We start from the raw sequence: 24,971 nt of genomic DNA, 5'->3' as shown, positions 1-24,971 counted from the left end.
ACATAAATACTTGAAATATATATTTTACCGCTCTTTGACCAGCAGCGATAAAAAGTCCTGTATAAATTCTCCACTGAAGGAAGACTTTAGTTGGCTGATAATCACATCAGCTATGGCCACACCGTGGTAGAATCGAAGTTCAATGGAACGTGACCCATATATTCACGTGCGATATGAGGAAACCATTCGATTTCCGGAAAAGTCCATTCATAGACCATTTATGGTGAGGAGAATGCAGAAAATTGCAGCCTCCAAACAGACAGTAAACCTGTTTACTTCTGAAGAAGCGGAAAGTTTCCATGTACTGAAAAGAAGCAGAAAATTCAACAAAACCCAAAACCAAAAACCATAAAACCAAAACCCTGAAACAATAAAATATTTTTTAGGATTTAGAAAAACTAAAGTGACAATTTTTACCGGTATGAAAAAGAAATCATAATTACCTTGTACAATGGGTCTTCTAACAAACGCCTGCTCGCCACAACAGAAAAATGAAGACAGATATTAGATATTAGTGGTCTTTCGAAATAACGAACTTGCCACTTTTTACAAAAACTAAACGATGTGTAGAGGTGGGAACTGATATATTTTTGTAGAGGCTTTGTAACTGTAACAAGGAACAAGAGAACGAACACATTCTTAATATTCGTCAAATTATCGAAAAATCTCGCGAGTTTAACATAGAAATATATTTGTGCTTTGTTGACTATTCCAAGGCCTTCGATAACGTATATGTGGCATATACTTAGAGAAATGGGTATAATACGCCAGAACATCTAATCTATTTATTACAAGAACTTTATGTAAATAACACCGCTACTCGTACTGTAAGAAATAATAATGTGGTTTCTAAAACCTTCAAATTAAAGTCTGGAGATCGACAGGGATGTATAATTTCCCCCATTCTATTCAATACAAATATAGAGAACACATTATGCGAACACGTAAGTTTTTGTGGAATGGCAAGGTGGAGCAACAATAGGAGGAAAAAAAAATCAAAAACCTACGTTATCCAGATGACACTGTTTATATTGGCGTTTGTACTAGAAAAACTGGAAGAAATTATGAATAGGCACGGTGAGTACGGAATATGGTTTGAAAATAAATATACAGAAAACCAAACTAATGATCATCGATAGAATCAGAAACAACCAACCGGAGAAAAGAAACTTAGCAGGTTACGAAGTGGCCAGACAATTTAATTATTTAGGCCTTAGACCATAAAAACTGATAGACACGCCGTAATGCTATTCTCTCGTCTCGAAGAGTGAAGCCAACATAAAACGATTCACACAGCTGTGCGTGACGTCAGTTTACGGCAGAAAATGTTTGCCGTATTAGAGATTAGAAGTGCTTATAATAGGCGTTGTAAAGTTTTTAAAGTGTTCCAATTTAAAAATTTTCAATACACTAATTTGCACAACAAATACTGTGAAAATGAAACTGTTGATCATACTGATGAAAATAATAGGGAAATAATAACTAGCAACCATAATTATACTGTAAATAATTAAAGTTTTTCAAAAACAGTCATCTTATGTTTGTGATGTTGGCTATATCGCTGGGATTGTAGTTAAGAAAGTTAAGAAAACATTAGATTGTGACATAATATTATGTTTGTGTGCAATTGAATGTGATAATTTACAATTTTCATTCATAAGACACAAAAATTATAGCATATTATCAAAAAAAATTTTAATTCAACCTTCTAAAGACGTCATTCATATTTGCATTGCAAAATTGCTGAAAGCGAAATTAGAATTATGTAGGTACAATTCAAAAAAATTGAACGATTCTAAATTAATGACAAAATTGATATTAAACGTGCATGGTTCTGTGTTTAACGAATACAAAGAACATAATATGTTTGATCATGATTTTGAAACAAACCAAATAATGTAATAAAAGTTAGAAGCAAGTTAACAAAAGCTATTTTGTTTTGTGGTCATTAATTAATAGATTCCCTATATATTTTTTCACCTAACCTGAAACTTACACCCAAAAGAAAATTACTCTCCTTTAAAGTTATTTTTGATTATTAAGGTGATACAGTAGCGATCAACAGGTAGCCAAAACGCGTTCCAAGATTGCGGCTGTAATTTTGAATATTTTTTCGAGATATTTTGCACACGTATTTGTAATATAATAAAGAATGGCGGTACAGAGCCCAATTTGAAAAATATATTAATATGTGGAAATTACTCTGTAATTAAATACAATATTAAAAAAACGAGCCTGTACCGCCTTTAAGAAGAACAAAAAAATACACTTTCTTCAAATAAACTTTTTTATCCGATGCCTAGATTTTGTGTCATTTTGGAACTATTAATGAAATAAAAAATTTTAGTAGTTCCAAAATGACACAAAATCTAGGCGTCGGATAAAAAAGTTTATTTGAAGAAAGTGTATTTTTTTGTTCTTCTTAATGGCGGTACAGGCTCGTTTTTTTAATATTGTATTTAATTACAGAGTAATTTCCACATATTAATATATTTTTCAAATTGGGCTCTGTACCGCCATTCTTTATTATATTACGAATACGTGTGCCAAATATCTCGAAAAAATATTCAAAATTACAGCCGCAATCTTGGAACGCGTTTTCGCTACCTGTTGATCGCTACTGTTTCCTCTTAAACAAGAAGAGATATAGGTACCAATGATATACTTTCAAATAAAACATTTATTTTTACAAAATAAATTACTTTAAGTCAAAAATATTTATTAATTACTTTGCTGAATGATTTTTCTTCAATATTTTTTACAAAATATTGAAGTTATACTAAAATTAATCTAAAATTGGGTAATTTTATTAGTGCTTTGCTAAGAATCCAAACGAGTTCTTGCCGTATTGTGACGTCACTTTCGCAGAAGGTCTTTGCTTCAACGATTCGGTACAAGGCGTGTCTATAAGTTTTTATGGTCTAAGATTTAGGCTCCGTTATTACTAATAGTAGAGGATATGAAGACGAGATCCGTATACGCATCACAATGGCCAGATCGGCAACAGCCAAACTTACAAAAATATGGAAGAATACTGTTATTACAAAAAACACAAAAGAAGCTTTGTGCTTTGTTCGAGCAATAATATTTCCTATCGCCACCTACGCTTTAGAGAATTGGACCATCAAAAAAGCATATTCGAAGCGTATAATGGCGTTTGAAATGTGGGTCTACCGTAGAATATTGCGCATACCATGGATCGCACATCGAACAAATAATTGAATACTAGCAGAACTAGCAGAACAATAGAAACCTACACATTTACATTATATTGATAGCTTCCCACCTTTAGACGTATCGGAGTCAAACTGTCACAGGAGAATTTTATAAAATTGCCAAACTCCTCCGATAGGTCTAAATATGGGAAACTATTAATATAATGTAAATTTATAGGTTTATATTGATAATTTCCCACCTCGACAAGTTTCATCTCTTTTTATTTCACAACGTATTATGTTTTCCGTCTTTTAAGTTATTTTCCGGTTCATAGCATACTCATATATATTTAGGATAGGATAGGATATGTATAGGACATATTTTTGTTATCATTCAGTCTTCTTGTATTTTACCATCTTCCCAGATTTTCTTAAGAAGCAAACTTAATAAGTGCGTGCGCAGATACCTGTCGGCGACTAGTCAGTGATAAATTGTCAGAAAATCCCATAAATTGCCAGAAAATCTAGTAATCTAGTAAAAATTAATTTAATTTTTACTTTAATTAAAAATTTAATAATTAGTTATTAATATTAATTAAAAGTAAATATAAAGTACTTTTCATGGGCATTTTTCAGTGCGTCACAAATTATAGAAAAAAAAGTAAGTCCGTGATAATACACATTTATAACATTTATTCTGACATGACATTTTAGTTAAATCTGACAGTTGTCACATTTTATTTGCAATTTGGCATAAAAACAAATCAATTGTGTTTATTGCATTTATAAAATGGTATTTTCTTTGATTTGTATAGGCTTATAAATTGTACAGATTATATTCGTAGATATATTATATAATTATTCGTAAATAATTTTTTTACGATTATAGCGCCATCTATCGACAACTAGAATAAATGTTATAAATGTCTGTAATCACGGACGTGCTTTTTTTTCTGTCACATTTAATTTAATGCGTTAGAAAAAAATCGAAAAATTGTGACGCACTGAAAGATGCCTATGAGAAAAAGTTTACCTTGTATATTTATCTATTAACGGTATTATTTATATTAGGTGAGGTTAGGAGTTGTCAACGACAAGTTGTCCAGGGTATACGCGACCGCACTTATTATTTGTTAATATGGCTCCTACATTTTAATTATGTTTCGTACTTCTTGTTTCGTCGGTCCATCTATTTTCAGTTCATTTTCTTCTATCTCCTGTGCCATATGCTATATGTTTTTTCATGTCCAATTATTTTTCTCCAGTGTTATTCAGTAAACCGTGTCAGTAGGTCTTTCACCTTTTCAGTATTTCCTATGTTTCATTTATTAGTATCTCACCTTTCGTTTTGATATATACATTCTGATTTTGGTATCTTTTCTCTTTATTTTTTGATGTTAATAACCGAAAGAAAAATATTTACCGATACGTTACTGTTTTTAATGTATTCCTAGGTACTTGGACTTGGAATATGCAATAGAATGTAGAATATGCAATATGCTAGAGAATTATTAGGTGCATTAAACCTAAAGGGTAATAGTAAAATTAAAATAATTCTTTTTTTGTGCCATGTGTTACACAGCGTCTATGAACACTACATTTCTAATAAAGCATCCACACGACCTAAAGATCTTACTTTACATAGGTGGCCAGGTCTCCCTTCCGCACATATGTAGTAGCATTTTAAGATTCAAAATAGTGAAATGTCTGCACTGGTCCAACCGGATTATGATTTTTTAAAGAAATTGTATATTTAAATTGTATATTTAAATCTTTTGTTGGTGATGCAGTTATATCTAAGTTTCTGTCATAAGTGGTTACGCTACGATCGTCAGCGAAAAGATGTGTTTAGGCAAAAAAATGTTCTAATATTTACATATTTGTTCTTAATATACATTCAATAATGTACGAGGCTTGTTCAATTGAAACTCATCTTTGGACCAGAAAAAAATTTATTGGTAAATACATATACAGGTGATTACCGCTGCAATGAAGGTACACCAGCGAACATTTAGACTTAAAATGGAAACCGAGTACTCTGAGTTAAAGCCAATAAACGCAGGGGTTCCACAAGGTAGCGTTCTTGGACCAGTGCTATACCTTTTGTACAAATCTGACATTTGTTGATGATACAGCAGTCCTCACTATAGGAGCAACTGTAGAGGACTCTACGATTCTTCTTCTTGTAGTGCCTATCCGTTTCGGATTTTGGCGACCATCATGGCAATCTGTACTTTGCACACTGCTGCTCTGAAAAGATTTGTAGTGGTTGTGTTGAACCACGTACATCGATTTTTCAGCCACGAAATCCTTCGCCTTACTGGTCCTCGCTTTCCCTCTACTTTTCCCTGTAAGACCAGTTGCAGCAGTCCATACCTTTCACTGTGCCTCATGATGTGACCGAGGTATTCGATTTTGGCTGTTTTTATTTTGATTAACAGCTCTTTTTCTTTTTGCATTCTCAGCAAAACACCCTCATTAGTAATGTGGTCGGTATAAGATATCTTCAGGATTCGACGATAAAGCCACATCTCAAAAGCCTTACTCTACGATTAACCTACAAAATGCAATTAATGGCATAGAATATAGAACAATGCATGGTCCAACAATGGCGTATAAAGTTTAATGAACAGAATTAAGTTCATATTAACTTCACTAACAAGAAAATTAATAATCTTCCAATTATCAAACAACAACATCGTTCCTAATAACAAAAAAGATCGGAATACCTGGGTTTAAATCTGGACGTCAAACTCAAATGGAAGGAGCATGTTAAAAAGCAAACTGGACAGTTGAATATAAAGTACAAAAATATGTATTGGCTAATATGTAGGTACTCTCAACTTTCCATCCAGAACAAAGTACTGATTTACCAACAGATATTGAAACCGGTGTGGACCTATGGCCTACAATTATGGGTTTGACAAAGATGAGTTTCAATTGAACAAGTGTATAGGTACTGAAGAAACACTACATATCTATGAAAAACAAGCATTATATTTGCATTATGTATTTTTAAAATTGTAGGAATAACTGTCATTACGGTTACAGTGTTATACTAAACAAAGATATTTTGATATGCAGGTGGTATCATAGGCGTAATAACTTCAAATCTTTTATCTGGTTACGTTGCAAATACTGAGTTTGGCTGGCCAGCAATATTTTACATGTATAGTATTTTCGGAATTATGTGGTGCCTACTGTTTTGGATATTTGGAGAAAATAGTCCTGCTAGCCATAAGACGATATCGCAGGAAGAAAAGAAGTATATTCAACTAAGTTTATCTACACAGGAGAAAAAGGTAAAGTTAAAAAATAACCTTTATTGGGTACCTAACTTATAACCTGTCCTACTTTATCATATACATATAATCATACCTACAAATATATACATAATATTAGAAAAAGTAATATTTAACTATAGTGCAGTCAATGAGGGTATTTGGCTCCGAATTCCATCCTACTGCATTAATTTACTTATTTTCACAGTAAGTAGGGAATAGTTCAAGAAACAAAATCTACCTTATATCCTATAATTCTATGTCGCTTTCATTTTGGGGGTGGTTCTCACCCCTTCTCGGGGATGGAAATTTTTTTGGTTAGAGTAACCACAGAAGTGGCTAAAGAACCTAATTCTAAGTAAAAACTGTTCTATAATTTTTTTTGAAAATTCAATACCTGTTGAGTTTCCTTTTCGGACGATTTTTTCAGAATACCTTAAAAACTGTGCATCTAACGAAAAAAACTATATGTATAAATACACCAGTTAATAGGGAAAAAATCATCGATTTCACGTAAAAATGTTAAGCAGGGTTTTAAAGGTTTTAAGCGATAGATGAGGTATAAATGATGATAATTCCGTGAAGACGAACAGCTAATTTTTCTTCTTCTTTTTTTAAAACAGTTATAAAGAATGAAAAACTAAGTTTTTTTACTATAAAACGTTTCTTATCCATTTTAGAGAAAAATTTTTCAAATAAATATTGTAGACCTTAAAAAGTTCTTCAATTTGGTGTGACACATATTGCAATAAATAAACAATTGACCGAGATAATTGTAAAAAACTCTCATTTTTGCACTAATTTTTAAATATTAATAACTGTATTTTTTGCACAACGATATTTAATTTAACTACTTTAAATTATGCCAATTAATGGGTTATTTTAGTGAGCTAAATTTCAACCAGATCGACCAAATAGTTTATAAGTTATTCAATTTGTTTATCCCAGACAGCAATTGTTTAAACAACTGTTCTTGGCCTAACAGTGACTCTAGAGATATTTTACAAATCGCAATCGATTATTTGAGACTTTAGTTTTAAGATGTATTGAAAATGTTTTAAGATTTTATCAAAATTGTTGTTAAAAAAACCGCCTGAAAAAGACCCTACTTTTTAGGTTATAAACAATTAGAATAACTTTGACAGTTTTTACGTTACACGCTCGTATGTAGGCTCACTGAAAAGCTGGTGAAAATATACACATTAAAATAATAAAGTGGATTTTATATGACTAATAGAAATCGAGTTAGAATTTTTTTTTCAATAAATCATATTTCCATTTTTTATAAAAATTAAGAGCTGAAAATTGAATAAGTTGTTTAAGAAAGTCTATATTTTACTATCCAGTTTATAGATTGCATATGCAGTAAAAAAATAAAAAGTCATGACTCATTAAACTGATGGTACTCGTGAAACACCGCCAACAAATGTGAAGGTGAGAATAGCTTCGTTTTATTTTTTAGAATGGAATCCCAATTTGAAACATGTTGAAAAAATTTGCAGTTTAATTGCTATTACTTGCTTTAATTTTACAATAATTTCTCGTAAGAATTACTTATATTTTACTAATTAAAGAATATTATTTATATAAATATACAATAATAATTAGCTCAGGCCCAGAAAATAAATTGGTTGAAAACACGATCTTATCCATAAAACAAAAAATATTTTTAGCAGTTAGTAAAAATAAAAAGCAATTGATTCAACTTTTATGTGCAGAGCTCAACAAATCTGGGTACCGAACTAAAGTAGCAGATGAAGATGCAGACGTATTAATAGTGCAGACAGCTCTTCACGAACATACATATGAAACTAACAAGACCATTGTAATAATCGGTAATGATACTGATATACTCATAATATTGACGCAACTCTCTGTCAAAGTTATTCAAATTGTTTATAACCTAGAATGTAGGGTCTTTTTCAAACGAGTTTTTTAATAACAATTTTAATAAAATGTTAATTTTTTCTTAATGCATCTTAAAAGTAGACTCTCGGATAATTGATTGCGATTTGCTAAATATCTCTAGATTCACTGTTAGGGCAAGAACAGTTGTATAAACAATTGCTCTCTGGGATAAACAAATTGAATAACTTATAAACTATTTGGTCAATCTGGTTGAAATTTAGTGCACTTAAAGAAACCATTAAATGGCATAATTTAAAGTAGTTAAATTATATATCATTATGTAAAAAGTAAAGTTATTAATATGTAAAAATTAGTGCAAAAATGAGAGTTGTTTGCAATTATCTAGGTCAATTGTTTATGTATATTAATATGAGTACTATCAAATTCAAGAACTTTTTAAGATCTACAACACTTATTTAAAACATTTTTCTCTAAAATTGACAAGAAACGTTTTATAGTCAAAAAACTGAGTTTGTCATTCGTTGTACCTATTTAAAAAAAAGAAGAAGAAAAATTAGCTGTACGTCTTCACGGAATTATCATCATTTATCTCTTATCTACCGTTTAGCACCTTCAAAACCCTGCTTAACATTTTTTCATGTTTTTTTCCCTATTAACTGGGGTAAAAATATTTTTGTAACTTATGAAAAAACAAAGAGGTTCGTAACTTAATAAATCTTCTGGTTATAATACAAAAACAGATATGGTAGGAGAATAGTTATTTTCCTAACTAGTGTGGAAAGATACTTTCCGCATGAGTTAGGAACAATATTTTTTCTACGGCCGTGCTAAAAGAGCCACTTTCACGCACGCATTTCGTTTTCGAAAGTTGCACTTTTTCCGAAAGTAAATTTTGTAAAATACCTTGTAATATGGCATTATAATATATTATAATGCATGCAATAAACTAATATTTAGATATTATTTACTAATTTATTTCAAATTTATCTTATTGTGTTCATGCTTTAATGAAATTAGCGCGATTATTTCATTCATAGGAGATTCTGACCAATAGAAAGCTACAGAAATCTAAATTAGACTGAAAATTCCACACCTGTAATTTTGAACCAATCAAAATACGTTATTTTGACAGATCACCATGGCAACGGAGGTATTTTATCGGAATTTTTTTGCTCGTGGGGTACCCAACAGCGAATTATAGTGGAAATTTTTTGACATAATATATTTGTTTACATAATTTAGTTTTGATTCATTTTCTATCACTTGTAGTTACTCAAAACTTATGTAAAATTGAAGAATATACTATTTTCTATCTTGAAATGGTATTCCCATGCAACTACAATGAGTAGAAATTACGAATTTGAAAGCCTAAATAATTGCTGACAAAGCTATGGCGCGCTATTAATCTGTTCATGCAGCTATGGATTTTCAAATGCAAATTTGGTGTGGAATTTTCTTACCGAATACCACGCGAAGTCAAATTAATATCCGTGTTGGATTTTTGCAACACCAAGGAAATAATTTTACACTGGTTTTACACTTCTGAAGCTAGGAATAACTAAAGACACTTTTCACAACTAATATTTTATTACAATAACACAAACTTTTGGTATTAAAGTAATTTTTGTGTGGGATCGGACACACGCCCTACTTTCCCGTTTTTTATTATCTTATTATTCTATATAACAACACCTTGGCAACGAACTTTTTTTTTTGAATATTGCGCCTTTGTGTACACTTTCAATTATAGAACATAAAAACATAGAAACATCTTTGTGAAGTGTACACAAGGCGCAAACCACTAAATAAAATATTGAAACAAAATATAGTTTTACTAAATATTAATGTTGGGAATTTATTTCTCCAACATGCTGGGGGGCCTTGGTTTTGATACCAAAACAATATATTCCACCCCTTTTTTTTACACATTTTTTAAAGAATTTATTGCTTATATAAGTATAAAACTTTTACAAAGTTTTAAATTTAAATAGAAATAGTTATAAAGTTAAATTTTATTTATTTGTATAAATTGAAAAAAAAAAAAAAAAAATAATAATTTAAATTTGTTCATCGTCAATTGGAAGAACAGCAATTTTTGTGACAGAACGTAAGTATGTTCCCTTTTTAGTTTTTACTTCCACCACTCTTACCTTTCCGTCTTTACCAGGAATAACTTTATTAATCCTTGCTATAGGCCACCCAAAAGAAGAAACATTGTCCTCCTTTACAAGCACAAGCATGCCTTCTTGTAAATTTGGCAACGATTTTCTCCATTTAGGTCTGTTTTGAAGTTGTGTTAGATAATCTTGGTACCACCTTTGCCAAAAATGCTGCTGCATTTGAACACACAACCTCCAAAATTTTAATCTATTTTCAGGAATCTCAGTTAAATTAGTTTCAGGGAAAGTTGTCAAAGGAGCACCTATTAGAAAATGACCTGGGGTCAAATATTCTAAGTCAGAGGAATCATTATTAATTGCCATAAGAGGCCTTGAATTTAATATTCCTTCAACTTGAGTAATCAAAGTATTAAACTCCTCATATGTTAAAATATTATTTCCCATCACCCTTTTTTATATGATATTTAGCACTCTTCACCCCGGCCTCCCATAGACCCCCAAATACTGGAGAATAACTTGGGATGAAGCAAAATTCAATTTTATCATCAAGGCAAAAGTTGTTTAACTTAATGTTGTCGTTTAGAAGTTTTTGAAGTTGATTATTTGCTCCCTTGAATGTGGCACCATTGTCACAAAAGATCTTGGATGGTTTACCCCTTCTAGAAATGAATCTTTTTAATGAAGCTAAAAAAGTATCTGTTGTTAGATCAGAGAGTAACTCCATATGAATTGCCTTCACAGAAAAGCAAACAAACAATGCTATATATGCCTTTGTCGTTATAGACTTTCTAATCCGTGACTGTTTAATTTGGAAGGGACCACAGAAGTCTATACCAACATTCTGAAAGACCCTCGATGAACGTACCCTTTGTTCAGGAAGAGATCCCATTAACTGTTCACTGCACTTGGCCTTACATTTAAAACAGGTTACGCATTTGTGCAAAATCCTTTTAATTTCTTTAGTGGCACTAATAATCCAAAAATTTTGATTTAATGAACTTAAAACTTGTTTCGGACCTGCATGTAAAAGTCTTAAGTGCTCTCTGTGAATCAAAAGATCAGTGATATGATTGTTTTTGGGAACGATCAAAGGATGTTTTTTATTAAAAGAAATATCTGAGTTCTCCAGTCTACCACCAACTCTTAACAGTCCCTGAGAGTCCAAGAAAGGATATAAAGAATTTAAATTAGACTTAATTGCTGTGTTGTTGGTTAGACATTTTATTTCCTCAGAAAAATGAAAACTTTGTTCATACTTAATAATGGTTTTAAGGCTATTTTCTAGTTCTACAACTGTTAAACTTCCAGTAATCTTTTTATTTTTATTTTTTATATTATTTACAAATCGTAGGCAATAAGCCACTATTTTTTGAAGTTTTGTTAAGCTAGAGAATTTTATGAAGAAAGATTCTGGTTTGACCTTAGCTAAAGTGACAACTTTATATTCAGGCAAATGGTCTGGAGTAGAAAATGGAATTTCAAAGTGCAAGAATTCAATATTTGAAAGAATTTCAGGACCATTAAACCAAAGATTGTTTGAATTAATTTCATGAGGTTTAAGTCCACGAGAAAGACAATCTGCTGGATTTTCCTTAGTGTTTATATACAACCATTTAAATTCGGATGTCATTTCTTGAATTTTAATAATTCTATTGGCAACATAGGGATTCAATTTCAAAGTTTCGGATTTTATCCAAGCTAAGACAATGTTTGAATCTGAATATAAAAATACCTTACTGACTTTATCTTTTAACAGTTCAAAAACCTTGTGAGATAGTTTTGAAAGCAACAAAGCACTGTTCAGTTCAAGTCTTGGCATAGTTAGTTTTTTGTTTATAGGAACAATCCTAGATTTGGAACAAATCAAATTTACATGTACTTTATTTTCAAAAATAGTCCTCGCATAAATAACAGCTCCATATGCAATCAAGGAGGAGTCACAAAAGCCAACTATTTCAATATGAAGAGCACCAGTAAAGTTTAAATTTCTTTGGACAGTCACTGTGGGCATGCTCATTAAGCTTTCAACAAAATTTTTCCAAGTGTCAAGTAACTCACTGGAAATTATAGCATCCCATTTGACCTTACTTAACCAAAGTTTTTGCATAATTACCTTAGCAGCTACTAAAACTGGGCCCACTAATCCCAAAGGATCATAAAATTTGGAAACAAAACTGAGAATCTGTCTTTTAGTTACACATTCATTTATATCAACTTTTGGACAACTAAATTTAAAATTATCTGTTTTTGTATCATAAGTCAATCCCAGAGTCTTTACCGTTAAATCGTTTTTGCTGATGTTAATTTCATCAAAATTTTGTTTATTTTTAGGAATATCATTTAAAATTTGTAAATTATTTGAGCACCATTTGTGCAACTCGAAGGACCTTAATTTGAGCAGCGAGATAAGTTCATTTTTTAGTTTTATCGTTTCTTCGATTGTGTCACACCCACACAAAATATCATCAACGTAGGTGTTATTAAGAAGAGCTTTAGAAGCCAAAGGATAGCGTTTACCTTCAGTTCGGGCTAATTCTACCAAACATCTGGTAGCTAAAAAGGAAGAACTTCTTAAACCATATGTTACAGTTTGAAGTTGAATACATTGTAAACTGCCATTTTTCTCTCGCCACAAAATATTTTGTAACTGGCAATGGTCTGGATGTACCAAAACCATTCTATACATTTGTTTAATATCTGTCAAAAGGACGTAATTATATTTTCTAAAAAGAACAAGAATATCGAAGAGCTCATTTTGAACTACAGCACCATTATAGAGATAATCATTGATGCATTTTTTCTTTTTTGATTTCATGCTGCCATCAAAGACTACTCTTAATTTTGTTGTTTTTTTGTCTTCACGTATCACTGGATGGTGAGCCATGAAGTATAAAGAACCACTATTTAAGTCATATGTACTAAGACTTACTATTTTTGCATGCTTTAGAGCTAAATATTCATCAATAAAACTTTTGTATTGAGAGTACAGCTCAGGATTGACTTTAAATCTTTTTTCTAGATTTTCAAAGCGTTTTAATGCTACAGAAAATGAATCTCCTAAATCCAAATCAGGTAGATTTTGTTTTAATGGTAATTTAACTTGGTATTTATTATTTATTACTTGCAAAGAATTTTCAAAATTAATCTCACAAGCTTCCTGCTCTGTCGAATATTCCGGAAAAATTTCTGGAACCTTCTCGGTTTCCCAAAATTGAGAAACAATATTTTCTAAATTATTTTTCATGCTTAAATGAAAAGCAGAAAAATTACAAATTTGTAGTGATGGAGCAGAACCACTAACTATGAACCCAAATAGAGTATTTTGTAATATAATCTGGTCTACTTGTATTTTATCGGAGAGCAAAATATGAAATGAAATATTTGCCCCAAACAATATATCAATTGTGCCAGATTTATTGAAGTCATCATCAGACAATTTAATATTTTTAGGAATATTTAAATTTGAAACATTGAAATTTGTTTGTGGTATATCACTAGTAATTTTATCAACCACAGAACATTTTATATTTGTGCTATAATCAAACACACATGACTCAATTTTTAAATTTACAGCCTTTTGCACATTGGTAATATTCTCAGAAATACCTAAGATATTGACATTATTATTAAATGTTTTTAAGTTTAATTTACTTACCAATCTACTTGTTACTAATGATATTTGAGATCCTGTATCCAGGAGACCTCTGGCAGTGATATAATCACCCCTTTTTGTTCTAATTTTTACCTTCACTGTTGGTAACAGAACATTATTAATGTTTTCATTTATTGAACCAAATGTAGTCACCCTATCGTCTGCATTACCACTGTTACCCTGTCCAGTGCTGTCTAATGGAGTTTGTCTGTCCACATGCAGAAGAGAATTATGTTCTTTTCGACAAACTGAACACCTGAAACTCATTTTACACCTACCAGGATGATTATTCAAACAAATTCGACAAGCCTTATGACTGTCTATAAAAGACACTCTATCATTTACTGAAACAGATTTGAAACTGGAACAATTATAAATTATGGCCTGAGGATGAACAAAAGCTACACCTGGTTTCTAATTTGACTTTACTTGTAGCCAAGTGAGTTTTTTGATACCTTTCTTTGTTAGTGCTACATTTTTTATCTGGAGTGGTTACAGTTTCTAAAGCTGTAGCCCTATTTTCAATATAAGATAAGAAATCTTTTAAATTTGGCAATTTTGAGTTGTCCCTATCAATTTGAAATGATCTATTAGTATAGTGATCTAGTTTTTTAGTTAAAATGCAAATAAGGATCATATCCCAACTTTCTACGGGTTGCTTTAAGTTTTTTAGTGCACCTAACTGCTGTCTCACTTTACTAATGAACTCACGTAAGGCGGTGGAAGTTCCTTTTTGAATGGAGGGAATGTCAAGTAGTGAATAAATGTGAGAATTTATTAATATTGTTTCATTGTTATAACGGTTATCTAACATTCTCAATGCATCATTATAAGAGTCATTTGTTAGAGGTAGATCATTTATTAGGCTTCTTGCCTCTCCTTCCAAATGATTCTTTAAATGAAAAAGTTTTTCAACATTTTGCAGTGACTTATTTCTATCAAAAACAGCTAGAACTAAATCTATAAAAGGTCTATAACTTGTTAAATCTTTGCCGTCATAACAAGGAATTTCTATTCGTGGAATATTTGAAGAATAAAAAGAATTATTTACATCTTGTGGATTAGTACTTACGCTCTGTATTACTGTTTTTGAGAGTTGACTATTAATTTTAGCTAATGTGTCAAAGTATTCCTCTCTAATATTATCAATGGAATCTGCATACCCCTGTTCACAACATAAAATTTCACAATGAAGATCTTGAAGTTTATTAAAATTTTCTATTAGTAAGTCTTTCCTAGTTTGTAATTGATTAATTATTAATTCAGAAATTTCTTTGTCCAAATGTTTTTCAACAAACCTTGTAATAGTTTTAATAGACTGAATTTCTTGAGATTTTTTAGTTTTTAGCATTTCAATATCCTTTTTAGCGGGCATTTTTTTTTTTTTTATATGAATCTACCTAAAACTTAAAAGGTAAAAAAAACTATTTTAAATATCAAAATAACAAAAATGTTGACGATTATTTACAAACCAAAACACAAACAGTCAATTTATTTAATTTTGTATTCACTGTCAATGTCAGTTTTCTGTCACTTCATATATGATCGATTTCATAAAACATCGATTATTTCTCTCGATCGCTTGATAACCATTCGACGTCGGTCGTTCGCCCTCTTTTACATAGATGGCGCTATTTAATGAGCTTGACGTTTTACAAAATTAATTTTTTAATGATTTTTCTTTTTTGTAATTTCTTTTCTAATAATTTCTTTTTTGTTCAATAATTTCTTCTTTTTTTTTTATTAGGTGTGTTTCTTACCTTCTGGAAATTGAGTAATTCCTAGCTTCTTTTTATTTCCGGCTCGACTGGATCAAACTTGATGTTGGATTTTTGCAACACCAAGGAAATAATTTTACACTGGTTTTACACTTCTGAAGCTAGGAATAACTAAAGACACTTTTCACAACTAATATTTTATTACAATAACACAAACTTTTGGTATTAAAGTAATTTTTGTGTGGGATCGGACACACGCCCTACTTTCCCGTTTTTTATTATCTTATTATTCTATATAACAACACCTTGGCAACGAACTTTTTTTTTTTGAATATTGCGCCTTTGTGTACACTTTGAATTATAGAACATAAAAACATAGAAACATCTTTGTGAAGTGTACACAAGGCGCAAACCACTAAATAAAATATTGAAACAAAATATAGTTTTACTAAATATTAATGTTGGGAATTTATTTCTCCAACAATCCGGAAATTTTTTTTGATCATGAATATTTTTAGAAAATTTCCGGAAATAATTTGACCTCTAGTGGTATTACTAGTGATAATTTTTGATAATTTCCCGTCGTCAAGTATATTACGTCAGATGCCTTTCGTTGCTATGAAAATATACATTCAGTGACATTAATGACAATTAATGTTTTAAAAATTATAAAAGTGATGACTCTCAACCGTAAAATATTTATAACAACTGTGTGTTTAATTGTACTAATTTGTATTTACATAAATAAATTACAATAAAATTTTGGTTTTGAACAGTTTTATTCATGAAATAATCGCAACAAATTGCACTCGATCTCTAAAATTAATATAGAATTTTAGAGCTCTTGTGCAATTACTACGGATAATTCGATGAAATAAAATTATTTTGACATAATATTTAAAAGTCAGATCAGTAGACAATTAAAATGGTTTTGGATCGTCGTCATGGAAACCAATATCGTCGTCGTGGTAACACATTATATTGAAAGTTTGGTTTTGGTAACTTTGTCAAAGAATTAATTTGTGTATTTTCACTTCTAAATAAATATTGATATACTTAACTCTATTTTTGTGGCTTTTTTCCAAACGTACGGCCCTAGAAAAAATATTGTTCCTAACTCATGCGGAAAGTGTCTTCCCCGCACTCGACTGCTTGCCCGAACTCCGCTATCGCGTCGTTCGGGTCAACGGCAGTCTCGTGCGTGAAAGTATCACTTTCTGCACTAGTTAGAAAAATAACTATTTTCTAGGGCCGTACGTTTGAAAAAAAGCCACAATAGAGTTATATCAATTTTTATTTAGGAGTGAAAATACACAAATTAATACGTTTTTTGACAAGGTTCACGACGATTCAAAACCATTGTCATTGTTCACTGATTTGTACTCTGTTCACTGTTCACTGTTTGTACATTGTTCACTAATCAGTAGTAATTGCACAAGAGCTCTAAAATTATTGAATTTTTCCCGAGTGACACTTTGACAGTTCTAATTTCACGAGCCGAAGGCGAGTGAAATTAGGTCAAAAGTGTCACGAGGCAAAAATTCTATATTAATTTTAGAGATCGAGTGCAATTTGTTGCGATTATTTCATGAATAAAACTGTTTAAAACCAAAATTTTATTGTACTTTATTTATGTAAGTACAAATTAGTACAATTAAACACACAGTTGTTATAAATATTTTACGGTTGAAAGTCATCACTTTTATAATTTTTAAAACATTAATTGTTATTAATGTCACTGAATGTATTTTTTCGTAGCAACGAAGGGCATTTGACGTAATATACTTGACGACCGGAAATTATCAAAAATTATCGATTTAATTTAGATTTATGTAGCTTTCTATTGGTCAGAATCTCCTATGAATGAAATAATCGCGTTAATTTCATTAAAACATGAACACAATAAGATAAATTTGAAATAAATTAGTAAATCATATCCAAATATTACCTAGTTTATTGCATGTATTGGTACCGGGTGTCCACTTATATTTTCCCCCATTTTAACTGCCTATAACTTCTAAACGACTCAAGATAGAAATATGCGGTTTTGGCTGAAATGTTTTATTTTAGTAAAAGTTTTGTCTGAATGGATTGAATTTTTTATATCGCTTTCAAATACGAAAAGAAAAATGGTGGATTTTTGATAAAAACGTTGTTGACTTTTTTTTAATGGAACACCCAGTATATTTTTTTATAAATTGAAAGAAAGGTCCTTCAACTATCCAGCGATTTAAAGTTTTTCAAAATCGGTTGTCAAATCACTGAGTAATTAATTTTTAAAATGAGAGGTGCAACGTGGATATCACATACCTAAATAACATAACTAAGCAAATTGATATTATGTTATGTGATTTCCTCATTGTATCTCTCATTTTAAAAATTAATTTCTCAGTCATTTGACAACCGATTTTAAAAAATTTTATGTCGTTGGATAGGCAATTGACCGTTTTTTCAAGTTTTTAGGTAAATGACCATTTTTTATATCGCTTTTAAATAAAAATGGCGGATTTTTGAAAAAAAAACGTTGTTGAATTTTTTTATTCAAACATCCAGTATATTTTTTTGTAGCTTGAAAAAACGGTCATTTACCTATCCAGCGATATAAAAAATTTTAAAATCGGTTGTCAAATGACGGAGCAAATAATTTTTAAAATGAGAGATGCAATGTGGAAATCACATAACATAATATCATTTTGCTTAGTTATGTTATTTAGGTATGGGATATCCACGTTGCACCGCTCATTTTAAAAATTAATTACTCAGTGATTTGACAACCGATTTTGAAAAACTTTATATCGCTGGATAGGTGAATGACCATTCTCAGACCAGTAAGGATCTGTTTTTAGGTGGATGTGAGAGGTGGCATTCAGATTTTTGCGGATAAAGTTAGGTGATAACTTCGTTAATAATAATTGATTTATGCTCCTTCTTAAATATACCCGGAACATTAATAAAAAAAATTAAATATTTAAAAATTTCAAAAAATTTCGTTTTTTTTTCTACTTTTTTTGCTTATAACTTAAAAACTATTCATTTGAGAACAAAGTCCTATAGGAATAAAACAAAGATAATTAAATTTTCTATCAGATACGATTGGTTAAAAATGTCTTAATGTATCACCCTTGCTTAAAAATAGCAATAAATATAAAATAAGGGGGCAAAACAAGCCTGTCCTTATTCAATGATTTTCCATCACTTAGGTTACACTTGGAATCTTCCTAATTCGCTTAGAAAATTTTTGTAATGTGCTAAAACCGTACACCAAGTTTCATTAAAATTGACTTACTAGATTTTGCATAATAATTTTGCAATCTAAACTTTTTTTAAAAAATTAAAATTTTTTAAAATCTTGCACAACAAAAACTAGAACATACAAAGATTTGTCAATTTTTTACATATAAAGAAGTACTCCACCTATCTAATGCACTTTACAGAATTGAAATCGGATTATTTAAGCAGCCTCAGCAATGTTTTAAAATTATAAACAATTTTTTGGCTTATAAACAAATTAGTGCTGTGGCCAGGAGGGGGTGCTACGGGCTCCTTTATTTAGATGGACTTACCCAAGTTTTTTTATGTATTTTGACCCGTAGAACTCGAATTTTTTGGGTAACAGTTGATCCGGATGTCGATAAGATTGTTATAAGCAAAGAACTTGAGGAATTACATAACATCGATTTTTCGCAAAATAAAACATTTTTTTGTATTTCTTGGGTAATTCTAAGCAAAAAATGTTCTTACAAGTTTTTTCGTAGGATGCATAGTTTTTGAGAAAACGCGGGGGAACTTTAAAAAAATCGAGAAATTGCAATTTTTAAACGCGAATAACGTTTGAAAAAAAAATAAAATAGGAATTATGCTGACAGCATTTAAAAGTTTGAGGGCCGGTTGTTCGAACGCTAATCAACATTAATCACTATCAAATATTTAATTACTGTCACAACTGTCAATGTCAACTTTGGTTGGGTTGCTGAAAACATAGTTAATTATAATTATGAGAATAGTTAGTCAATTAACATAACAATTATTAACATAATTGATTAACTAATTTCATAATTGTCATCAATAATTATGTTTTAGGCAACCCAACCAAAGTTGACATTGACAATTGTGACCGTAATTAAGTATTTGATAGTGATCAATGTTGATTAGCGTTCGAACAACCGGCCCTAAGTCAAATTATACCGGTTTTAATTATTTGCATTGCTAAAAATTAATTTTTTTATTATTAAACAAAGCTATTTTTTTATAAGCCAAAAAATTGTTTATAAATTTAAAACATTGCTGGGGCCCCTTAAATAATCCGATTTTAATTCTGTAAAGTGTATTAGATAGGTAGAGCACCTCTTTATATGTAAAAAAATTAGCCAACTTCTAAATGGTCTACTTTTTGTTCAGAAAGATTTTAAAAAAATTGAACTTTTTTAAAAACATTTAGATTGCAAATTTATTATGCAAAATTTATTAGGTCGATTTTAATGAAATTTGGTACACGATTTAAGTATGTTACAAAGAATTTCCTAAGTGAAATACTAAGGCTCTAAGTGCCACCAAAGTGGTTAAAAACTATTGAATAACAACAGACTTATTTTGCGCCCTTATTTTGTATTTATTGCTATATTGCAGAAAAGGTAATACCTTAAGACATTTTTTACCAGTCGTATATCATACAAAATTCAATTATATTTATTTTATTTCTCTACGACTTTGTTCCAAAACGAATCGTTTTAAAGTTATAAGCAAAGAAATCAGAAAAAAATCGATGTTTTTCGAAATTTTTAAATATTTTAATTTTTTTATTAATGTTCCGGGCATATTTGAGAAGGAGCATAAGTCAATTATTACTGAAGGTGTCACCTAACTTTATCTGCAAAAATCCGAATGCCACCTCTCACATCCAAAAATAGACGTTTTTTCGCAGATCCTTACTGGTCTATCTTTCAATTTACAAAAAAATATACTGGTTGTTCCATTAAAAAAAAGTCAACAAAGTTTTTTTTAATCCGCCATTTTTTTTTTCGTAATTGAATGCGATATAAAAAAACTCAATCCATTCAGACAAAAATTTTATTAAAATAAAACATTTCAGCGAAAACCGCATATTTCTATCTTGAGCCGTTTAGAAGTTATAGGCAGTTAAAATGGGGGAAAATATAAGTGGACACCCGGTATTATAATGCCATATTACAAGGTATTCTACTTACCCGCACGGCGTGCGGGAAAATTTACTTTCGGAAACGAAATGCGTGCGGGAAAGTGGCTGTTTAGCACAGCCGTAGAAAAAATAGATTTTTTTGTGCATGCTCAAATCGGTGTATTCAACTTAAATAACAGAGAATTTGTCGATTGTAGGGGTATAATCATACAAATAACTTTTGTAGTGCTTGAAAAGACCTTTAAAATGATCACTGTTAAATGTCGATTACATTCAAACTAAGCGAGATACGGTGCGAAAAAATTGATGACTGATGTATTTTACGAAAAAAAGAAGTATATTTAACCCCTCATCCACCACAATTTAGATGCATCGTTTTCCGTCTACAATACCTTTTATTTCTATGTTCAAAAAGTTGGACTGGTTTAAAATGCATGGGTTTTGAAAAAAATATAAGGTCAAATTATAGAGCGTATTTTTAAATGTTCTTGATAATCTGTTTTTTGGTATGTAACTCGAAAATGATATGAGATATGAAAAAATGAGACAGTACAAAAATGTAGGGTTTTCTTTAACAAAATAGTTATTTATGAAACAGTTCGTGAAGTATGCTTTTTGCGGAAGCACGCGATGTTTAGAGCACAAGCGGTGTTAGTGCTATACATCGCGTAAGTGCGCAAAAAGTACTTCACGCACAGTTTCATACAATATTTTATCTATGATAAACAAATAAAAAAGCTGCAACTCTTCGTCACTGGAATACATTTCTATTCTACAGTTTTAAGAACTTTGACATTTAGAAATTCAAACTTCTTTCAAACCACAAAACTGTCAAAACTTTAGTTGCAATTTATTGCTCACATGCCATCACCATGACAACACGAAAGTTAAGGATATTTGATTATATGAAAGTGTGCCAAAAAACAGTGCGAAAAAGTAAATCCCATTTAAAATACATTGTTACTTCACGCACACTTTAAAGCCTTCACGTACTGCTATCTGCTATCTATAATTACAGTTTTCACAAAGTAAAAACTTATAGGTACCTAGGTACATAATATGAGATAGAGTAGATAAATTAATTTTTTTCTCATTACTGTAGCATAATAGTTATTTATGTACCAAGTCAGTAAAGTTACTCTTTATCGAACGAGTCGGATATTATGAGCAGAGTGAGTGTAGCGAGTGAGGCGAAGAACAGACGAGTTCGATAAAAAATATTTACTGACGTGGTGCATACAAAATTTTATCGCCAACATAATTTGATATTGGTTTTAACACTTACTTACAATTTACAATTTAAAAACTTTTTAAATTTCAGACGTAATAATAATTTTATAACAGTGATGACAGATAATTTTTCCAAGATGGCCGCTTTCGATTTTTAATCGATAGTTATTAATATTAAATAATTACTAAATCGGTAACGTTTTAATTTATTTTATATGAATATAATTACAAAATACTACAGAATTTTACTTTTTGACATAAATTTAATTGATTATTTCATTCATAGGAGATTCTGACCAATAGAAAGCTACAGAAATCTGAATTAAATCGATAATTTTTGATAATCTCCCGTCGTTAAGTATATTACGTCAGATGCCCTTCGTTGCTACGAAAAAATACATTCAGTGACATTAATGACAATTAATGTTTTAAAAATTATAAAAGTGATGACTTTCAATCGTCAAATATTTATAAAAACTGTGTGTTTAATGGTACTTACATAAATAAATTACAATAAAATTTTGGTTTTGAACAGTTTTATTCATGAAATAATCGCAACAAATTGCACTCGACCTCTGAAATTAATATAGAATTTTTGCTCTCGTGACACTTTGACATAATTTCACTCGTCTTCGGCTCGTGAAATTAAAACTGTCAAAGTGTCACTCGGGAAAAATTCAATAATTTCAGAGCTCTTGTGCAATTACTACTGATAATATCGCAAATTGTGTACAATATTTTTAATAATTAAAATAAATAACTTTTAAGTTCACTCAAATACTCGCCATTCGATTACTGACATCGACCACTTACATTCAATCTCGGTTAATTTGATTAATCGCGGCAGGTAAAGTAAAATTCTTCTTTCAGTACAATAAAGTGTTACTTTACTGCCGCAAATGAGGGCAAATGAGTACAATAATGAGAGACTTTAGTGACGGTTGGCGATAAAAATTGATATCACAACATTAAGTTAGATTCGTAGTCCGAGTATCACCTTTATTGCGCACTTTATCCTTTACCTTGTAGAAATTAAAGATTTTGAATAGATGTGATCAATGTGATTTTATAGTCCTTGAAATGTTCTGTAAAATGGTTTTTGAATGGATACGGTTTCTTTAAAATGAACGGAGTTTATGTCAAAAAACCAAACAATTTTTTTTTTCAATTTTGGAGTATATACTAATTTTGAAGCAGTTGAGAATGGGTTTCGGTATACCGACTACTCACTTTCCATAGCTGTTATTGAAAAGCACTGCTGTAAAATTGGCATGCTCGTACCTACATTAGATGCTTTCGACAAGCACATTAAAAGAGTTTATTAACAAATTCAAATGTGGCTAGTCGATAAAGCTCTCAATCCGTGGGATAATGCTAATGGATATTTGCAACCCTAAAAAATGTATACATCACCTGCGCCACAGGAATTACTAGAAATAATTTTTTGTAATTGCAAAAAACAATACAGGGCGTCGTGAACCTGCAGAAAGATCGGACTATTTTCTAACACTATATGTGGAGGATGTGCACGAGTTAACTGCCAAAACAGTGCTCCTATCTATGACAAAGATGAGGATGGAACGAATGACAGTCACGACAATCATGTAGATTAGAATACGTTAGTAAGATGACTGTTTTTCTTTAAATCTATAATTTTTTTACATATTTTTCTATAGGTAAATATTTTATATAAATTTTATTATGGGTGATTCCATTTCAAATCACTCAATTTTGGATCAAAAAAACTTTTGGATCTCCTATTTGTCTGAAAATTGGTACATAGCATCTGCGGGATGTACAAATAAAATATTTAAGGTCGAATTGTATTTTTCTTCTTCTTCTTCCTATTTTTCTCAAAATGTTATTTTAAGTGGTTTTACGGTGATTTGGTTTTTATTTAAACAAATTTGCATTTTCTATCGTAAAGTATCAATGGAAAATAAAATATTTTAATAGAAGAGACTCAAAAATGTCATTATTTGGCATTATAACAAGTTTTATAGTGTAGAAAACGTTAAAATACCGTTTTTTAATTTTCCCCCATTCTCAAAATACGTCATAATCGATTTGGCTGAAAATTTGCCCACAGATAGCCAAAACATAGGACTTTTAGTGGTTAGAAGGATTTGATTACAATACTAAAAAAGTTACATGCAATTACATAGTAAAAAATATAGATGTCTACTGCAAGTACAATTAACTCGGAAAATATCGACCTCACGACAAAAATTGTTAAAAAGAAATTGTAATAATTGTAAATACGATTTATTTGGAACATTTTTAATTTTTACCATTTTTGTCCAAAAGTTAAAAATGGCGGAGATATTGAGCAAAAGCGGTTCTCGTTTAAAATCAAGATTGACCCCCTAAAGATTAGAAAAATAAAATTTTGGGCAGCTCGGCATGCAATGTCAAATGCTATCCCGACTGGACTAATATACTTTTGAGTCCGATATTATTGCATGTAACATTTTTGAATTGTAATATAATTCAAACCCTTCTAACCACTTAAGTCCTATATTTTGGCTATCTGTGGGCAAATTTTCAGCCAAATCGATTATAATGTATTTTGGGAAATGAAGGAAAATGTAAAAAACGGTATTTTAACGTGTTCTACACTATAAAATTTGATCAAAAACTTGTTTTGAATCACAATAACTTGTTTTAATGCCATATAATGACATATTTGAGTCCCCTCTATCAAAATATTATTTATTACATTGATACTTTACGACAGAAAATGCAAATTTGTTTATATAAACACCAAGTCACTGTAAAATCCCATAAATTA

At 30.5% G+C, this 24,971-nt stretch overlaps 1 protein-coding gene across 2 annotated transcripts in view; it reads left to right on the top strand.

Annotated features, from left to right (window-relative positions):
* LOC126887899 (putative inorganic phosphate cotransporter) overlaps positions 1–24,971 on the top strand; it is a 98,542-nt gene that overhangs the window by 49,960 nt on the left and 23,611 nt on the right. For both annotated transcript variants that reach the window (XM_050655794.1, XM_050655793.1), the window contains exon 4: positions 6,240–6,457. In XM_050655794.1, the coding sequence (XP_050511751.1) occupies positions 6,240–6,457 (218 nt within the window). The remainder of the gene's footprint in view (positions 1–6,239; positions 6,458–24,971) is intronic.

Source organism: Diabrotica virgifera, chromosome 7 (assembly GCF_917563875.1).
Source record: "Diabrotica virgifera virgifera chromosome 7, PGI_DIABVI_V3a".
NCBI lineage: Eukaryota > Metazoa > Arthropoda > Insecta > Coleoptera > Chrysomelidae > Diabrotica > Diabrotica virgifera.
Note: the sequence above shows the minus strand (reverse complement) of the source record. Positions and strands in the feature narration are given on the sequence as shown.